Source organism: Manduca sexta, chromosome 18 (genome assembly GCF_014839805.1).
Source record: "Manduca sexta isolate Smith_Timp_Sample1 chromosome 18, JHU_Msex_v1.0, whole genome shotgun sequence".
Taxonomy (NCBI): domain Eukaryota; kingdom Metazoa; phylum Arthropoda; class Insecta; order Lepidoptera; family Sphingidae; genus Manduca; species Manduca sexta.
In genome coordinates, this window is record NC_051132.1 from 14,685,608 (window position 1) to 14,704,314 (window position 18,707).

The 18,707-nt window shown below is 42.6% G+C and overlaps 1 protein-coding gene across 1 annotated transcript in view; it reads left to right on the plus strand.

The window, feature by feature from the left end:
* The window catches only part of LOC115440269, a 112,901-nt gene extending 94,778 nt beyond the window's left edge, over positions 1-18,123 (plus strand). Inside the window, exons 3-21 of the mRNA XM_037440000.1 lie at positions 661-750; positions 1,665-1,813; positions 2,230-2,342; positions 2,740-2,934; positions 3,748-3,853; positions 4,486-4,552; positions 5,528-5,643; positions 5,977-6,065; positions 6,353-6,376; positions 6,420-6,570; positions 6,649-7,220; positions 7,587-7,834; positions 8,232-8,428; positions 8,703-8,921; positions 9,126-9,317; positions 9,477-9,585; positions 9,712-9,968; positions 10,119-10,846; positions 11,044-18,123. Of these exons, the coding sequence (XP_037295897.1) occupies positions 661-750; positions 1,665-1,813; positions 2,230-2,342; positions 2,740-2,934; positions 3,748-3,853; positions 4,486-4,552; positions 5,528-5,643; positions 5,977-6,065; positions 6,353-6,376; positions 6,420-6,570; positions 6,649-7,220; positions 7,587-7,834; positions 8,232-8,428; positions 8,703-8,921; positions 9,126-9,317; positions 9,477-9,585; positions 9,712-9,968; positions 10,119-10,846; positions 11,044-11,263 (3,842 nt within the window). The 3' untranslated portion in view covers positions 11,264-18,123. The remainder of the gene's footprint in view (positions 1-660; positions 751-1,664; positions 1,814-2,229; positions 2,343-2,739; positions 2,935-3,747; positions 3,854-4,485; positions 4,553-5,527; positions 5,644-5,976; positions 6,066-6,352; positions 6,377-6,419; positions 6,571-6,648; positions 7,221-7,586; positions 7,835-8,231; positions 8,429-8,702; positions 8,922-9,125; positions 9,318-9,476; positions 9,586-9,711; positions 9,969-10,118; positions 10,847-11,043) is intronic.
* Positions 18,124-18,707: the final 584 nt, after the last annotated feature.

Below are 18,707 nucleotides of genomic sequence, written 5' to 3' on the forward strand. Positions count from 1 at the left end.
TGATGGTAAGTTTCGATTGAAGAGAAATGATTATCCGTTGCCAGTTACACAATTACGCCGGCCTATTCCCGGCTGATCCTAGAACGCGACAGACGTACGCATGGTCCACTATGGCGTATTTTACTCCTTGTATATCGTGGTAGTTATACCAGCGGATAAAAAAACATGGAAGCAGCAAGATTCTATAACATTCATAAGATAGACTGAATTTTTCATCCTTGTTTAAGGCCCTCCCCAGAGCAGATGGCCTTGAGCGATTCGTTTCATACTTGGCGAGCGAGATACGGGCGGAAATATCCTTATTAAATTGTTTATTTAATAGTTTTCGTTCTAAATTAAAATGATGTGTACTTTAGGAGGAGATGCATGGAGTCAATAATTTTGGAGGGCATATTCATTATGAAATTTATAAATATCCCCATTATAAACAGCAAAATTAAAGGAAACATATTGCAGAAATATGATAGTTATTTTCGCCGATGTTTTACAAATTTCTTCTAAAACACAGATATTGCGCTATTTGAGAATAAGGGGGCTTTGTTGTATGTTACAACTATATCACCCCGTACGTTCAATCTGATTGGCGCCTCATACTCTCAAAATAAAATTTAGACACAATACTAACATCAATTTACAGGCATTATTTGATTTTTGTTACAGCGCTATGGGAGGAGCAGGAGGCGCCGGAGTACGACATCGACTCGGAGGACGAGAGGTGGCTCAAACAGCAGAGGCACCCCGAGCTCACAGGTATCACTCGCTTAGAGGTAAAGTTGTTGCATACGCCCGGAAAATTGTAAAAACCGCTGCACAGTCATACCAAAGTGCCTATTGCAAGGTGGGTGCTAGTTTCAACGATGGACAGAGGATGCTATTCTACCACCCTACCCAACGGTTATATCCAAAGAATAGAAAGTTTAAATAGTACATTGAACACTGAAACAGATGTCATAGTGTCTCTAAATGACTCTTGCGTATGAAATACCTAATTTGTTCAAAATCAATTTTGATTTAGGTCTCAATATGAGTGTATTCCGCACCTGCAATTAATGAGACTTCTAATTTCGCTGTTCATTTTGTGACAACTATTGTTACAATCACATTTGTTGTTAGTTTGGCGTGCTTATGCTTTGCCTGTGCTGCCGTAGTAATCAAGGGGGCAGTAAGTAAAAAATGGCGGTTATGCTCTATTACATGGTTTACTAGATATCGTTCTTACTGCTGTTTATCATACAAGAAAAAAAAATTATAATTTACCTAGATGTATGAAACATAGATAGGAAGAAAGTTCGTTTAACGCGCATTCTAAACCAGTAATAAAAAACCCGCCTTTGACTTATTGGCCTCTCGATTTCCAGTTACCACGGCAGTGTTAGGCAAAACAGAATCGACTTCTTATAGTAACTTGTAATACAGCCAGGGACGTAGCTACCACCGTATTAATGATACGGGGCCCCCGAGCTTTGGGACCCCTCTTGGCCAGTTTTGGCCCACACCTACATTAAACTAAACAGGAACCCAAAAGATCCCACTGCCCTGAAGGGGGCCCCAACAAAATTTAGATATAGCTCCCCTCTATTACAAGCTAGGTCACTGAATACAGCATATAAATTATTACAATATAACCCTCACGCGCGTGTTTGATATCAGTTGTCGTCTTCCAGAGCTGAAGTTCGAGCAGATGATGGACAAGCTGGAGAAGAGCTCGGGCCAGACGGTGGTGACGCTGAACGAGGCGAAGCTGCTGCTGGAAAGGCACGACGACCTCGTCATCGCCGTGTACGACTACTGGCTCAACAAGCGGCTCAACACTGTTAGTGGCTTTCGCTTTGATTTTTCGTTTCATAATGTCGCAAATTAAGTTAATGGCCCTGCTCCGTGACCACGAAACGTTCGGAGAAAATTAAAATATAAAAATCGCGATAAAATCCGAAAAATAGTTTAATTTTATTGGTCACGTCATTTTTAGTATTTCCACGGACCGACTATAAATATATATAATTTATATGATAGTTATTGTACGTGAAGAATGATGATTAGAAACAAATTTAGATGTTCTGTTTAATTTTTTTTGGAATTTTACGAATGTACTGTGTATTTTAGATTCTTCTTGACTAAACTCATATTTTAGCACATCTGACGTGAAGTGACTAATTGTTTTTAGCTCTGAACATTTAATTTACAATACTTGTTAATACTCGAATGTTAACAATGTTTTGTGTTATGCAGCAACATCCGTTGATCCTGTCGGTGAAGACTGAGAACCGAATGGGCCAGTCTGCCAACAACCCGTACTTGGCGTTCAGGCGGCGCACTGAGAAGATGCAGACCAGGAAGAACAGGTACGTCCAGATATTGAATCTGAAGTAAGAGGATTAATTTAATCCCGGATTAGAAGACTGAGCGTTTTTTATATGAAGGGTATTATGTTGCTGGTGATAGAATATTTGTATCCTCTTGGATAATTACTATCGTGCTGTGTCTAAGGTGTAAAGCCCGACACAGTGGCCCACGGGAGAGTGTCACGTTCCGGGGTCAGCCCGTGTACATCCGGGTTAGAACAGACCTCCATAATTACATCGATTGGTGGTGAATCCTCTCATTAAATTATATCCTATTAGATTGGACGTCCCTCTATTGACGATCAAGTGCAGTAGCATTAATTGCACATTATATGGTGATTCTAATGACCCACAAGGCTACGCTCGTTAGTAACTGTGTTGTGTAATCGCGTTGCAGGAAGAACGACGAGAGCTCGTACGAGAAGATGCTGAAGCTGCGGCGGGACCTGGCGCGCGCGCTGTCGCTGCTGGAGCTGGTGGCGCGGCGCGAGCGGGCCAAGCGCGAGCTGGTGCGCCTCACCGCGCTCATCGCCGAGCGCCGCTACGCCGCCGGCGACTTCGCGCACCACCTGCACCACGACCCGCCGCCCAGGTCACATACATACCTGCTCACCCTGCTGCTCTTAGGACATTCCCTGCAGTGTGCAACGATATTACGGGCCTATATTGTCTATAGACTATAAAGCATGTCTACTCGTCAGGCTACTCTTATGGCATTCCCTTTCGTATCTAATTACAATTACGGAGCAAAATTATCTATAGACTACAGTGGCGAAGGGTTAAAAGGTAACCCGAGGCTAAAAAAAATGCCTTAGTTAACCCATCGCCAGAGAAGACAAACGTAAACAAACCTTATAAAAGGGAAGCCGGTAGGAATCGGGTTGTATGGACACGTCACCACTGATAGACTATTAATTAACTATTCTCAATTAATTTCTCTTCCACCTACCTAATTACTCTTTATGGATTTTTTTTCCTCTTCTCACTTTATCATGTACTGTAGTCTTTACCCTAAACTGATTGAAAAGAGCAACACCAGAGTTTCTTGCCCGTTCTTCTCTGGTGAAAACTGCTTTTCGAACTTGTGGTAGAGTTAATATTGACGTAATCTAAATAATGTATAACATTTTACAGATTCAAATAAATCATTTCATTTCATTTATAACATATTTAGGTATCTATAAACTCTACACATCAGTGGCGAAAGGTGAAATTTTTCAAAAAGTAACTCGAGCCAAAAAAATCACGCCTTAGTTAAAACAGCACGGCTAATTTCACAAAAAACAAAAACTAAGACAAACGTTAATAAACCTAAAAGAGAAGCCGATATTAATCGGGTAGTATGGACGTTTCGCCACTACTACACGTCGGAATACATAATTGAAAGTGTGCAATTGTCCCACAGGCCCGTGTACACGGCGCCGGTGCCGATCCCGACGCCGAACTTCCGCCGCGAGCCGTACCCCGCGCCGCACTACCCGCCGCCCACGCCCGTCGACCAGCCCAGACAGGTGAATACCCATCATGCTACAACTATACGGACTTTTTTTTATCCCTCAACACGGTTCTATAATTGGAACGGTGTATAAGGAAAATACAATGCTTATCTATCTACCTACCTACTTGCGGAAAACGTATTTGAATTTCATAAAAATTTTGGTTCTAATATATTCAAAATGGATATCGAATAATTATTTCTTAGTATTCGACTGTTATGAACTCTCAGTTGTATATTGAGTCGTTTACAAGTATTTTGCAAATCTATATTTATTTAATCGTTAGCGATTTGTCCATAAAAACCTCTCGTCAATAATCGATATTGATTCGATTTTCTAACATGATCCAACGATATGAAATATTACTCGAAACACCAATGTTTCATTAGTTAAGTGCACGAGTATACCTTAAATGTTCTCGATTTAAAATTTATCGACATTTGTTGTTTTCATCACTATCATAGTGTATAAAATATTCCCGATATAGCACTATTAAACCTTCCCCACTGAATACAGTACAATCGATAACATTTACGAAGTCGATAGTCACCGGTTTCGATAACCCATGACGATCGACCGAGTGCGATGTGAAGTGTGAGATGTGAGCGGTTTGGATGTGGTATTACGGTGGTGATGTTGCGTTGCAGCGCGAGAAGCGTCCGTACAGGAGACGGAAACCAAGGCTCGCCGTCGGCTCCGCGCAGGGGCTGCGAGGTGAGTGCACACTACATACACGCGACCGCGACCGCGCGCACGCACTTCAGCTCGCATGTGGTTGTCGCTGGCCAGTCTGTGGGCCGGCATTACGATTGTGACGATGAGTTTCCTTTTCTCACTAGCCATGATCGTTCCTGGACTATTCTGGGTCTCGATATCACGGTGCCAACATAATAATTCCACAACCTGCCGTATATGGTAGGTTTATTGCGCAACATTTTAACGGCGATTGTCGAGATTTGTGTATCTCGTTGGTCGTCGTTCGTATGATGTACTCGCCCTCGGGTGCACTGTAGTCCCTACGTCGAGCCTTTTACATCAGCGCCCCATTTATAAATCAGGGAACCTACGCCGATAACTACCGCTAAATCTAATAGAACTACAGTACCCGGCAGTTAAATTTTACACTTTGAGTGGTAGAAAGAGAATGGCAAATCGGTGATGAAACATCATAAGGGTGTGATTGAACGAAACAATACTCGATAATGTTGAACATTGTCTTTCTCTAGCCCTATGTGAAATATTTACATCCGAGTACTGTAGTAATCGTATACTTTCAAATTTTTACCAATTACTTAACTAAAAAATTATTAAAACATGTGTGAAATTATTGTTTACTTTTGTCAATATCTGTCACTGTAGGTGTGAAAATTTATCAAATGCATTCAGGTTTTTGACATATTCCGTCAATATTAAATTTGTCATAATATTTATTTTTTGTCTAAAAAGCGCCAAGTTCTTGGCTCATTTAAAAAAAGTCACAATAACAATAAAAATAATATGTCAAAAAAATAAAGTTGAGTCGAATTTACTACCATTTCCACAATATTTTATATACGCTGAGCCTTAAATCTAATATCGACAACAAAAATAAAGATACCTCATTGTTCGAGCAATTTAAATGCTTAGTGGTGATTAAGAAACCGTTTATTGTGTGCATGTAAAACAGTTGTACATTATTTGGTGTCGTAGATTCCGGTGTGTACTCGTCCTCGGAGGAGGAGAGCGGGTCGCGGGCGGAAGCTGCGTCGCCTCCGGACGACGGGCCCTTCGCGTTTCGACGCAAGCCCGGTTGCTATTACGAAATGGTGAGTTTGTATTGCGATTTTCATTCGAATGGATATCGATGTTTGGCACATCGATTATCAACAGTCGACACTAAGTACTCGATACTAGATTTTAAATTAATTACGATTTTACTTATAAGAGGATATTGATAATTGCAGCATCGATTCATTGATATTACGACTTAAAGATTTATCGATACTTTACATATCGATAAACTACGTTCTGGTGTATAGAATATAGAAATATATATTGAAGTTTATAGACCTATAATTTTTTCATAAGTTATAACATAGATAAATGTGTACTAAAAGATATTATTATCTTTAAGCTCATATTGTACTGTTTGGTCACAGCCTACGGCGACGTTGTACGGCGACCCTGTGGATCCGGACAGTCCGTCGAAGGAAGGCCTTTTCGAGCACGAGCTGGATGAACGGTACAGGTATGTCATATGTATGATTTTAGTCGTTATTCACTTTGTAATAAAGGTGTATTCTGAATTCTGTATAATATAATATATGAAGAATTGTGTTGTTGAGCTAAGGACTAGCAAGGTCTGGTAGCAATATATTGCGCAAAACTTACAAGGGCCGTTTACACTAGCAGCAATATTTCAATAGTTCTCTACAAGTCTTGCAAGTGTCAAAGTCGGTTTGTCGTGATTGTTTATAAAGTAAACGTTGGGACAGTGGACTTAACGTCGTTTTACACTGTGCGTTGACGTCACAGGTACACGCTGACGTCGGTGTGGTCCGGCGAGGCGGAGGGCGCGTGGTGGCGCGGGCGGCGCGGGCGGCGCGTGGTCGCGCTGCGCCGGGCTGTGCCGCGCGCGCGCGGGGCGCGGCGGGCGCGTGGCGCTCGACCGCGTGCGCACGCCGCTCGACGACCTGTGGCCGCACCTCACCTTCCCGCACCGCACGCGCCGACACGCGCAGCTGCACGAGGAGGTACGCAATATACCACACCACGCACATCAATACACTGTCACACTCGAAGCACTTCTTAAGTTTGATGTTCTCACACAGATGGAGCTGGAGACAAAGGTGCATCGAACGCCTAAAGAGTTGGTCAGGGATTACCACGAGAGCGGCAAGTATCCGTGGAGGCGAGCTTTCAGACGACACCTCGCGCGCAACCCAGACCTCTGGACGTGTCCCGTCAAGGAAGAGGACACCAAACCGGCGCTCGATTGCCTGAAGTCAGACACCAAACTCAACTTCGACGACATCCGGCACTCGATCGAAGACACCAAACCAAATCTCGCCGACATCAAGCCGACAGACGAGAGCCGACAAAACCTCTCGGGCATAAGGCCGACGATCGATGAGATACAACCCAGTCTCGACATGAGGCCGCTGGATGACGTGAGACCGTACTTGGACGAGGTGAAGCCGGAGCCGATGGACGTGTCGGATGTTAAAAGTGATATTAGTGATAGTGCAAGGACTATAGACGAGTACGTGAGAGAGAATCTGCGGCGGGTGATCAGGAAGCGCACGTACAGCGCGTGCAGCGACACCAGCTACGACTCGGACGAGAGTCTGAGCCCGGTCGAGCGCGAGTTCCGCTCCTTCATCGACGAGGTACACAGCAAATGGTAAGTTTAAAACATTCCCATTACTCTTGTTCTATTTGATTAATTTAATTGTGGGATAATGACAAATTAGTTTTCCCTGAGACTCGCCGAGCTTCACTGCTCGATGTCATAAAATGCGTGCCACTGCTGATCTTGGCTTACAGGAGTTGTAGTGGTGGGTGTGAGGACGGAAAGTCTCTACTCTTGTTTTTCCTCTTCTTAATTAATTCCTTTAATGCATTCTTCTGTGGATGTTTATGAACCATGGCGATCTCTTACCATCTAATGACTCATTTATTAAAGCCCTGCATACAAAATAATACCATCTGGCCCGCGAATACCCGACATGCTCTTTACTAGAAATTAAACAGTCTACCCATACTGCAGGTTACATTTCCGGCCGAAAACGCCTCCCCCATCACCGCCGGTGAATGACAAGCTGTTGGGTGAGGTGGCGCTCAACGTGGACACTCCGATGGCGGTGGAGTTGCGGCTGCTGGGCGGCGGGCCGGCGGACAAGGGCGGCGGCGGAGACTGCTTCACGTCCTCCGAGTTCAGCCTGCGGTCGCTGCGCGGCGAGGAGCCCGACTCAGTGGTGGACGTCAGCGATGAACTGCTGCCGGACAACTTTGCAGGTTCGATAAAAAATTGAGATACCACCGGTAATAACTCGGCATTATGAGACTTAATGTCTCATATCTTAAGGCGACATCAGAGTGGAGTGCCATGCAGTGTCTTGTAAGTCAAAGTTACGTATGGTGTTGCTATTGTTTATGAGCTATCGTATTGCTTACAAACATCTAAGCGGCGTGCTCGTCTCGCCATTGCATTGGAATTTAAAAAATATATATACCATAGGGTCTCGTGCGTTTTGGTTGGCGGAGATAAAACATTATAATATAACGTGAGCAAAGCTGTAGAGTATACTGCGGTCATAAGGAAAAACGAGGTTTCTAACATTTTTTTTATTTAAAATAAGAGTTAATTCAGTAAAATAAGACGAATCAAAATACATGCTTGTTTCTTATGCAGTTTTCACCGACGCGCAAATGGAGAGCATCCTCTCGGAGACGGATCTAAAGGCGCTCGCGGACGACGACGAGCGCAAGATGAACATATCCGACGACATACTGGAGCAACTCGTCAAGGACGTGGACGGGAAAGAGCCTTTTTTACTGCAAGGCCAGAGTTCGGATGGGCGTACCGACTCTGGCTACAAGAAGAAAAAGGTACGTGAATATTGATTAAAATATTATAAAAAAAGAACACTGTGTAATGAAAACATCAAAGTCGCTATCTGGAACACTCTGTGTATGGATTATAGAACATTATGTTATGATGTTAATGCAGACTAAAATGGAAACCTAATCGGTACCAGTCGGTACCCAGGTACCGACTGGTTAGTAGTCTACCATAACTGGTAATGGAAGACTACTAACATAATATTTTGATATAAGCAGCTGATATTTATGCATACTAATAACGTATACTATTGTTGTGCAGGGCGACTCGTTCGGCTCGTCGCAGGTGCACGTGTGCGCGGCTAGGCGCGAGTCCATATACCTATCGGCGCAGGAGCCCCCGCCGCCCCCGTCCCCGCCGCCGGCGCCGGCCCCCGCCCCGACCCCTGCAGCAGCCCCCACCCCGCCCGCCCCCGCCCCGCCCGCCGCAGCGCCAGCGCCCGTACCCACGCAGAACATCATACTCGAGGAGGTCAATGAGGTTTGTGCTTGTCACTTTACACCGGAATATACTGGACGATTGTGAATTCTGTGCTGTTCAATTATAGAGCAACGTATGTTTAGCTGCGTGGTTACTACCGCAATGTCTATTTCTAATTTGTATACTCGTACTTAAACCACTGTTTGTACGTCGCAAGAAGCAAGCTACATGTTCCGTGATTTGTATAACTAAATATTTGCCCAGGTGCCAATTAAACTTGAGAAGAAGAGGAAAGAGGAGACCCTAGAAGAGGTGCAGCTCGCACCGGGCGTTCAACTGAAGACTGTGCAGACGAAGCACTCGCCGCTGAAGAAGCACATCATAACGTCCGCGCCGCGCCGCGCCAGCGACGACGTGCCGCAGATACTCACCGTCGCCGTCTCCGATAGCCTCAAGGTTAGCTCTACACATTGAACGTCTATACACGTCACTGACGACTATATACGTCTCAGACGTATCTACACGTCATATAATTATAATACGTGTTGACGTTCATGGTAAACAGATTGCAAACACTATACTGTACAAGTGAATATATTGTATTTATTTTTACAGGTTCGCTTACAGAATCATCTACTGTCGACGCAGGCGGGCGTGTTGGTACCAAACGGTCCGTTCCCGCCAGTCGCCGTCGCCGTGCCGGTGCAGCCTGTTAGAGATGGTGGTAGGTTTACTTTAATGTACAGTAAACATCGCAGGAAGTAATCAACAGTTCGCATGCAATATAACTTTTAGATATTGTTATATTTTGTGTTAAATGTGATTATTAGAGAATATGTTACGTTTCCAGGTGTGCCGGGTGTGTCCGGCGTGTCCGCGGTGTCGGGCGTGTCGGGCGTGAGCACGGTGGTGGCGGGCGTGTCGGCGGCGGGGTCGGGGCGGCGCGTGTCGGCGCCGCTGGTGCAGCTGGCGCCGGCCGCGCTTGCGCACAAGCCGCTGCAGCTGCACGCGCACGCCGCGCACGCCGCGCACGCCGCGCACGCCGCGCAGCCGCTCGTCGTCGCGCCCTCGCACGCACTGCACCACGTGCAGCCCAACAAGCTCAAGGTGCGTTACATACTATTGTTTACTCAACTAATCTCTTAATACAATACATATGTACTACTTATAATAACAAGTTTATTTTCTGCAAGTTACCAGTTACTCGCCTTTTTGAGGTCTATATAAAAAAATGATTATTTTATACGTTGTTTCCAGGTGGTGCACGCGCATTCGTTGACACATTCTCAGCGTACGCAGCTCTTGGCACAGAATCGCGTGGCGCATTTACCCACAGTGGTCTCGCTCGCTACGCTGGCAGACGCCAAGGCTCCCAACGCAGCGCTACTGAAGGCGGCGCCCGGCTCCGTCGCACAGCTGTTGGAGATCAAGAGCGGGCAGCTCGGCAAGGGAACGCACCTCGTGAACGTTGTGCGGCACCCCACGCCCGGCAAAACCACAGTCGCGCGGCTCGATATGAATGACAAGAAGCGACAGGTGGTAGCGTTTGATGGCGCCATCAAGTCGGCCGTTGCCACACCCGCCACCGCCACCGCGACCGCTACGCGGCCGCACCGTGTCAGCGTCAGCCTCGACGGGCGACAAATCGTGCGCGCCTCGCTGCCCACACTGCCGCACGTGCGCCATCAGATCCAGCTGAAGAACCGGCTGCAGGTGTCCACCCCGCAGGCCCGCGGCGTCGCCGAGCCCTCCACGTCGATCACAATCGCGACGCCCTCAAAGCCGACATGTCTACCGAGTTCTGTGGTCGCCAACCTGCTGCACAAAAACGTGCAGATACCGAAGAGTGGACAGAAAATCGCGATTTCCGGTCCCGGCGCGCAGGCACTGTCGGCCAACATGCCGACCATCGCGTTCACCACCGCAACTCAGCTCAAGGCGCGCCAAGCGAGACTCATCGCGCAGCCACGAGCTGCGCCAATTGCGTGAGTATTACACCACACATTTTAAGATTCATTAAAGCAAATTAATTAACAATTGCCATTTTCATGTCACAAAACAATAAGATGCTTATTTTATCCGCCCTTTTTTAACTATATACCGATATTATAGTTTGTAATGATAATTACTAACGTAATTTATTATTGGTGATATGTGACGTGCACGTACTGTGTTGTTGCAGTGAGATGGTGGAGGGCCGCGCGCCGCTGAGCGCGGGGCTGGGCGCGGGGCTGGGCGCGGGGCTGGGGCCGGCGACGCTGCCGGCGGGGCTGGCGGCGACGCGCGGCGGCGCGCTGGCGGGGCTGGCGGCCGACGCGCCCCCGGCCGACGCCGACGACGCCGCCACCAACGGCGCCGTGCGACGCCGCGCCGCCGACACGCTGCCCATGGAGGTCACGTGACAAACCACCGCCGCCACCCGGACCGACTCATCCACACCACACCACCTACCCATACTAGTGTTCTAGCCAGTCTTATACGAGCACCGAGCGGAGTAGTGTTTCGCGCGTTTTTTTTTTATTATTTTTTTCTCGACTCTCGTTCGCCATTTTTTTAACGCCCCAGGCGTTTTGTAAATAATTATTTAAATAAAACAATTTGTAGAAAAATTTTGTGATATTAAAAATAATGTAACAACATTCTTTTGTAATTTTTTGTTTTATTGTTAAGTTACTTTTAGTAGGCGCCATTTTGTGTCGTGACGTCATTAAGATGGCGCGCCGCAGCGCGGGAAACACTGCGCCGCGACACGTGTAATGCAATTATTTTACTACGTTTATGGGTATTTAACAGTTTTCGTTTTGGTCTTTATGCGAGTTCAAAGGTTATTTTATTGGACGATGCGTCGCTTCGATATGTTTAATGCGCGCCAAAATATGTACTGATATTGCTCCTACATAATGTTTGTTTCTCCTACATAAGACTTCGCTTAAGTTATTCGGGATCTAACAGCATCATCGCATTGCTACCAGCTCATACCATGCTCCGTAGGAAATCAGTTGTAGTGTATAAATTTGCAAATACACGCGATTTTTAAAATGCAAATAAAATACTCTTAATATTGTTCACAAATAAAGCCAAATAATTTTACTAAATGAGGACTGTGTAATGTGCAAAATGATAGTTATTCGCTTTTATCTTTTTTATATTGTTTCGACACAATTTGCAATGTCTATTGATTTCTCGGTAAAAATACCATTTTTATTATATTATGGTCTTTTGTTATTTCAGCCACGATCTTTAAATTGCATCGTAGTTTACGTAGTGCCTAAATTTAAAAAAAATTATTCAATCAATACGTCACAAAATTATTTCTAATAAACAGACCCATCACACCTTTATTCTCTAAAATGAATGTGCAACCAGAGCACCCACTTTTCGTCTAGTATGTACCGTCCCATGATGTGATAGGGGGCGAGCCTGTCCTGACTCCGGGCTAATACTGAGCAAAAATTCCCCAATATCGCTGCCCGACACAGGATCCTAAAGCGGTTTAGTACCGCGCGCAATACAACTACACCACTGAGCCAAGTTTTAGTAACATTGTCTTATTCTATCGCTTTACTTACTATTTTCTCTGTCAAATGTCAATAATCGAATCTACCCTTCAATCTAGCGACATCATTTCATGGAGGTGCCCATAACCATCCCAAAGACTCGGAAATGGATTTCACCAGAAAATCCTAAGCTGGCGTATCGATTAACCGCCGAATTCGAAACAATGATCCAATCGCCCTTTTTTGATCTTAGTAAAGTTTATTTAACACGCTTACAAACGACTTCTTTATATTATTTTACAGTTATGGATCAAAGATTAACATCGTTTATTGAAATCGGTCGCAAGACTTTCTCAATATAAGAGTATTGAGTTTTATTTTTGTTACAAAAAATACACCCTGTATAAAGCTGGTAGCAATGTAAGATTAGACAAATAATCTCTAGTTCTCATAATATTTTCACAGTGTAAATAATCCAAAAATGTTACCAAATCGACAGTACATTCTAACCCTTATATACCTCACGTCTTTGTTAAATTAAAAGCTACATTTCTGGCGTATTTGAGCGAATGTTTGCGTCATTTGGCTAATGCAATAATATATATAATTGATGTGTAAATCATAAAGCAAAACCCAGTACAATATACATTGATTCTTTACTTATTTTTTTCAGCCTATTCAATACTATTTACATAAATATGGGTTCAATATTATTTTTCTGATTGCCCCTTGAAATTATTGCTGTATTTTGTTCCTACAATGCAATTCAATATCTCATTGAATTGGCCAAGCGAAAATAATTGCTTAAACGCCAAATGTAGTACTCTCATGACGGTTAATAGAAAAATCTAGTATATTAGTGAACAATAAAGTTCAGTTCGTCATAGCAAACTAATTCCTTACTTATATTTCGCTGAATATGATTTTCAGTGGACTTTGAACGCAGATTATTCATTACCCGGCCGGTAACAAAGAAAGTATGTTTTTTGTTCAATTATAAATATTAGGGTATGTCGAAAAATATATAATTGAAGGGCGCATTTTTTTATTTAATATGAAATTAGTCTGCATATTTAGTTTCTAATTTTTTCGATCTTCAAATGTATTCAGTAAAATTTTTGGGGGGTCAAATACCCCCCGATTATAGCGCTCAAGAACACAACGATGCAGGTGCGATCCACGTGGCTATGAACCACAAATATCAAAATTATACTAGGAAAAATATCCAGTCCATTATGAAAATTAAGTACTGGTTGTACACGGACATTAAATTTAACCAAAATGTCAGAAATTTGTGTAGAGGTGCATACGTGACGACATTACCTCGGGTTAGGCGGGGATATGATATGCATTGTATAAGACAATAGTCTAATCTAAATATATATAATTGCTAGGTAAATTTAATGTTCATTTAGTTATGTAAGTATTCTACCCCTTCTAGTTCTCAATATTTTTCCTTGTCTATTTCAATTGAGTACAATTTGTTACTGTATATTTTTTGTAACGGCATTACGAATTGTATTGCTCCGTTCTCAGCGGCAAGAGTTAAATCCCGTTACGTATGCATTACCTCTAAACAGTTTTGGACTTGATATTTCACGATTCTCGGCTTCAAAAAAGTAATATATTGAAAAGTGAGTGATCTAAAGTAAAAAAACTTATGAGTGGATAAGTTTTCTCTCATCGTCCCCTAATTTAATTGGATCTACATACATATGTCAGTGGTGTATTTTAAGATTGCGTCATCGCATCGCTTGACATGTTTCAAAGTCCTTTTAAATTACGGTAAAGGGAAACGGACATAAGTGACTCGCCAGTTAAATGCGTAGGGGCCTCAAATGACCCCAACATTATTGACCCAAAATCAACAAACGCTCGCAACTGACCGACACTACCGCGGAAGTGTTAACCGTAGTAATACAAACTTCAATACTTCATTACGTGGCTGTGACATAGGTAATATCGCGGACTGTAGGCGACCCGACGGCAAATGTCAGCTCTGGATTGCGTATGATTTGGGAGCCTGGAGTGTATTCAGAATTGGGCTCAACTACTCCACATTCTGGGAAAACGATTACCCCTTGAATCACGAAAAACAAGCAGTTTGTACTTCTGTAGAATTCGGTTTGGTTAGGTTAGGTTAGAATAAACCGAGCAGAATACAAATGAACAAGTGTGCGTTTTGAATTATACCGCGCACGTATTGTTTGTAGCTTTATGATCATCTTAATATTTGTAATCATTTTATTTAATACAAAAGAACGCAACCGTATAGGTGCCTACTATGATTTATGATTTATTGCTACATTTATATTACATTAATAAAAAAAAAAAAATGCAATTCTTCAAAGTTGCTCCTTGATTTATACCAAACTCATTAAAAACCTTATAACGCCCGCATATTGAAAGCTATTAAATATTTAAAAACCAACAATATTCAAAGATAACATACTTGTATATCGGCGAAAGAATTTTCAGAATCTAGGCTTTCGTTCTAGATATTTTAAGAACGGATATAATCCAGAGCTGGCATTTACACTCGGGCGTTCCTTAAAGGGATCTATAGTTATATCTAATACAATAAACGAAACGAGGCACGTATCGTGTGTATTTTATGTATTGACAGTGTACAGTAACTCCTTTGATTGTATACATGTTGGACAATAGTTTAGGGCAGCCGATACAGGCGCTCAATTAGACTGGCTAGTAACTTAGTCAGTTTTCCTTTGCATTCGTTAAATTTTTTTATAATATTTTTTTCTGCTAAAGCATCTCAATTTGTCTACATAATCAAAACACAGGCAAATTCCTCAAACAATACTTGTTTGAATTATCGGTATCTCAAGGCAATTCCATACGTGTATACAGTCAAAGGAAATCATTTATAATAGTTTTGTGTAAACTGGCCGGTCCAGTGTAGTTAGCGACAGATACAAGGTCGTAGCTAGGTTATACTAGATTGATGTGTAAGTAGTATTCATATAAGTCAAGGGATATAATATTTTTTGGGGGTCCCGCCCCCCTTCTCCGCCCAGCTACGGCCCTGGATAGATATAGAGCAACACTTTATAAAGATGAGATGGCAGATCCTTGCAAAAAATAACGTGGGCCCTGATTTCCAAAGTACAAACTCATTTCTTGCATATTAGTGCCGGAAATTAACAAAAAGAACTAGTAGGCTTGGAAAGATAATAACAAATACGCAATAAAATTTAAGTTGCGGTTTCTATAACGGGACTTTTGTGATACATCCGGTCTCAAATGAAAAAAGTTTAAATCGGGCTTCTGAGCTTAGGCTCTTAAATTTTTATTTGGTTTTGGTCAATACTGGCTAATAGGTTTAAATATAAGAATGCCTATAATTTTCTAATTTGCTTTAGACTCTTATTTGTTAATAATTATAATTTCAAGAAGGCACGCTTAACGCCACGAATAAGTTCTTTTGAGAAAATTATATAAAACTTGACACTCCCTTGCAGAAATAGCGCCATGTAGGAACTCTACTGACAACAGAATATTACCATGTCTGACATCCGTAGTCTAGTATAATACACTTAAAAATGCTCTCAAAAAGCGTCAAAATGTTTAGCAATCATTCTTGCAATGCGACCGAGTGTTCGCCATCTCTGTCTACAAAAGTCTTGACTTTGTAAAGTGTTTCTTCATATCAGTTGCATTAACTATTTATATCAGAATAATATTAATTCAGTGTCAAATTATTCCTCTGTACGCTTGATGATCTGTAGAATATTCTTTCCTTAAGCGGTGATCGCCGTCTAATAGCCCCGTATGAACGCGCGCTTATGATCTGTTCATGTACTGAACTATGTCATGAATATACTTTAGAATACGAGTACTATCAGAAATGAGCGAGTCCCAACAACATTCCTAATTACGTCAATGGTTGTAGCGCGGTATAAAAGGGATGAGTCGTGTAAACACTTCACAAAACCTAGGCGTATACAAGACATAGGTGCGGTTTAGCACAGAAACGTCAAATAACATTTTGTATTAAATTCTGTCATTCGCGCCTAAGTCATACGTTGTAGTAAATTTGGCTCCTAATGATAATGATTTCTTATGTTTACGCGAATGTTAGACATTGAAATTAAACTAATTTTCGGATTCTATCGCATAATTAGTAAATTTGGCTCATAATGATATTACAGGAGCCCGTTCGTGTGCATACGCCTTTTTATTAGGATCGTATAACATTCGATCATTGCGTAAATATTTCCACTCTAACGCTATCAGTAGTTAATGCGCGTGATTCCTTATTGATGTGATGGTTGGGAGTTCAAATTACATTCGGTTTTCAGAATTCTCTTAGGGTAAACAAAACAATCACGTGACATCGCGACCGCGCTTTCATAGTAATTGCAATTGCAAAGACATTGTGGTCTTTTTTTCGACATGTTATAGTATGATGAATCTAAATTGAACGAAAAGCGAAACAATTTAAATTTTCATCAAAAAATGTACTGAAGTATTTAGATTAAAAAGAAATGACTAAAATTACTTAGGCGATGTCTATATCTCATTATAATGTTTGACGTATGTATCCAAATATCATTATATTAGCTCGTAGTTGTGGAGACAGCCACGTACGTCGCACGCGGTAGTGCGCCAGCGTGCGCGTGCGCGGCGCGGCGCGGGTGCGGGTGCGGGCGCGGGCGCGGGCGCGGGCGCGGGCGCGGGCGCGGGCGCGGGCGCGGGCGCGGCGTTTATACAGGGACGATTAGTCACTATAACTCGTCTTTTTCTATCGCCATTCATAGATTAAAAATGGAATATACGAGGTGTTAAATCAGTATTTTTTATTGCACATGACTTATTTATTTGCCGTGTTAATCCGTAGTAATAATACAATTTTCAAACAGTAAATGTTTTTATTGATCGATTTTCGCCTTGTATATGAAAATGTAAAAAAAAATGTATTTTAATAAAAAAATCTCAAAAAAATGTGTGAAATAAAATATTCCAGTAATGTTTAAATATGATAATGTATTTAACCGCTGAATGGTGATTGCAGAACAATTACTGGCAAAAACTCAGAGCTCTAAGTTAGGGTAGTTTCTTCATCGGCGAAATTTCAATTTGTCCGTCAAATCACTTGTAATTAGATAAACATTAGCAGAAAAAAAATCGAAAAAAAATGTTTAAAAGTATATACATATATGTATGTAATGTAATGTAAAAGTAAAATGATTGTGATTTAAACGTAGCTAATGCGAGTATAGCGGCACGCGCATGTGCCGCCGTTTGATGTTTTAAAAAAACTTTGCGGAACGTTTCTGGCGGGCGTCGGCGGCGGTCCCGAGAAACGATCCGCCACAAAAAAACACGTATGTAACAGTTTTAAACTATGTCTATACATATATTATTAGTAAGTATCATATACTGTACAAAAGGCTGCAAATTTGTGAGAAAATGTAAAAAAAAATGTGGCCCCCGTAGTTTGTGGGCGGGGAGTGGGGGGCCGTCACATACGCTTAGTAATGTGTTTAGGGGCGAGTGGCTCACGCGGCGGCGCTCGGTCAGCCGCACTGTGCGCCGCGACTCGCGCGTGCGAGCGGCGAGTGTGCGAGTCGTGGGGCGGCACAGTGCGCGCTGGCGCGTCGCCGCGGCCGATTTGAGCCCGTATATTAATCTAAACATCGCTGTAAATTGTTTGTAAAAATAGTCACGTTCACACTCTCAGTGTAGTTTTGTTGATTATTTTTTTTCAACCGGATATTGCTGAATAAAGCGACGATTCTGTTTCATCTCTTTGTTTTATTAACCCCTTAAATAAATTATACATTAAGGTTTAAAGTCGCGTTCTACGAGCTTTTTAAATACAGAGCAGTAAGTATCGATTTAGTCTACAAGACTATGCCGCCGTAAAAAACGCCACTACATCTGCAAGCCAGCATCGACGGACCTTTTCCAACACCGGGCTATGAATGGCAAACTCGGGATAGTCACAGAACACAAATGGTTGGTATTGGTCTTCAGTTACTCATTCCGAGGGACGAAGGCGACGCTTTGTTTCGTGTAATAGGCGCGAATTCTGTCGAATACACCCTTAATTTTAAGTGTGTGCATTTAGTTGTGGAGATAAGGGAAATATGTTATAAGTTTTAGATTTTCGTTTCGATGCGCTTCGACTCTGCGCTCCTATGAATTGACCCTAAGGGGTCCATTAACCTGTTTTTTATAGTTACCTAAATAATAAAATAGGGGGGGGGGGACATACGTATCAAATCTTTTAACCTCTTCGTCGCCACCCTTAGATACACAATTATTAGTGAAATCTATTTCGCCAGCTGTGACTCCAGCACCATCTATTTAATTGGAATAACAAATT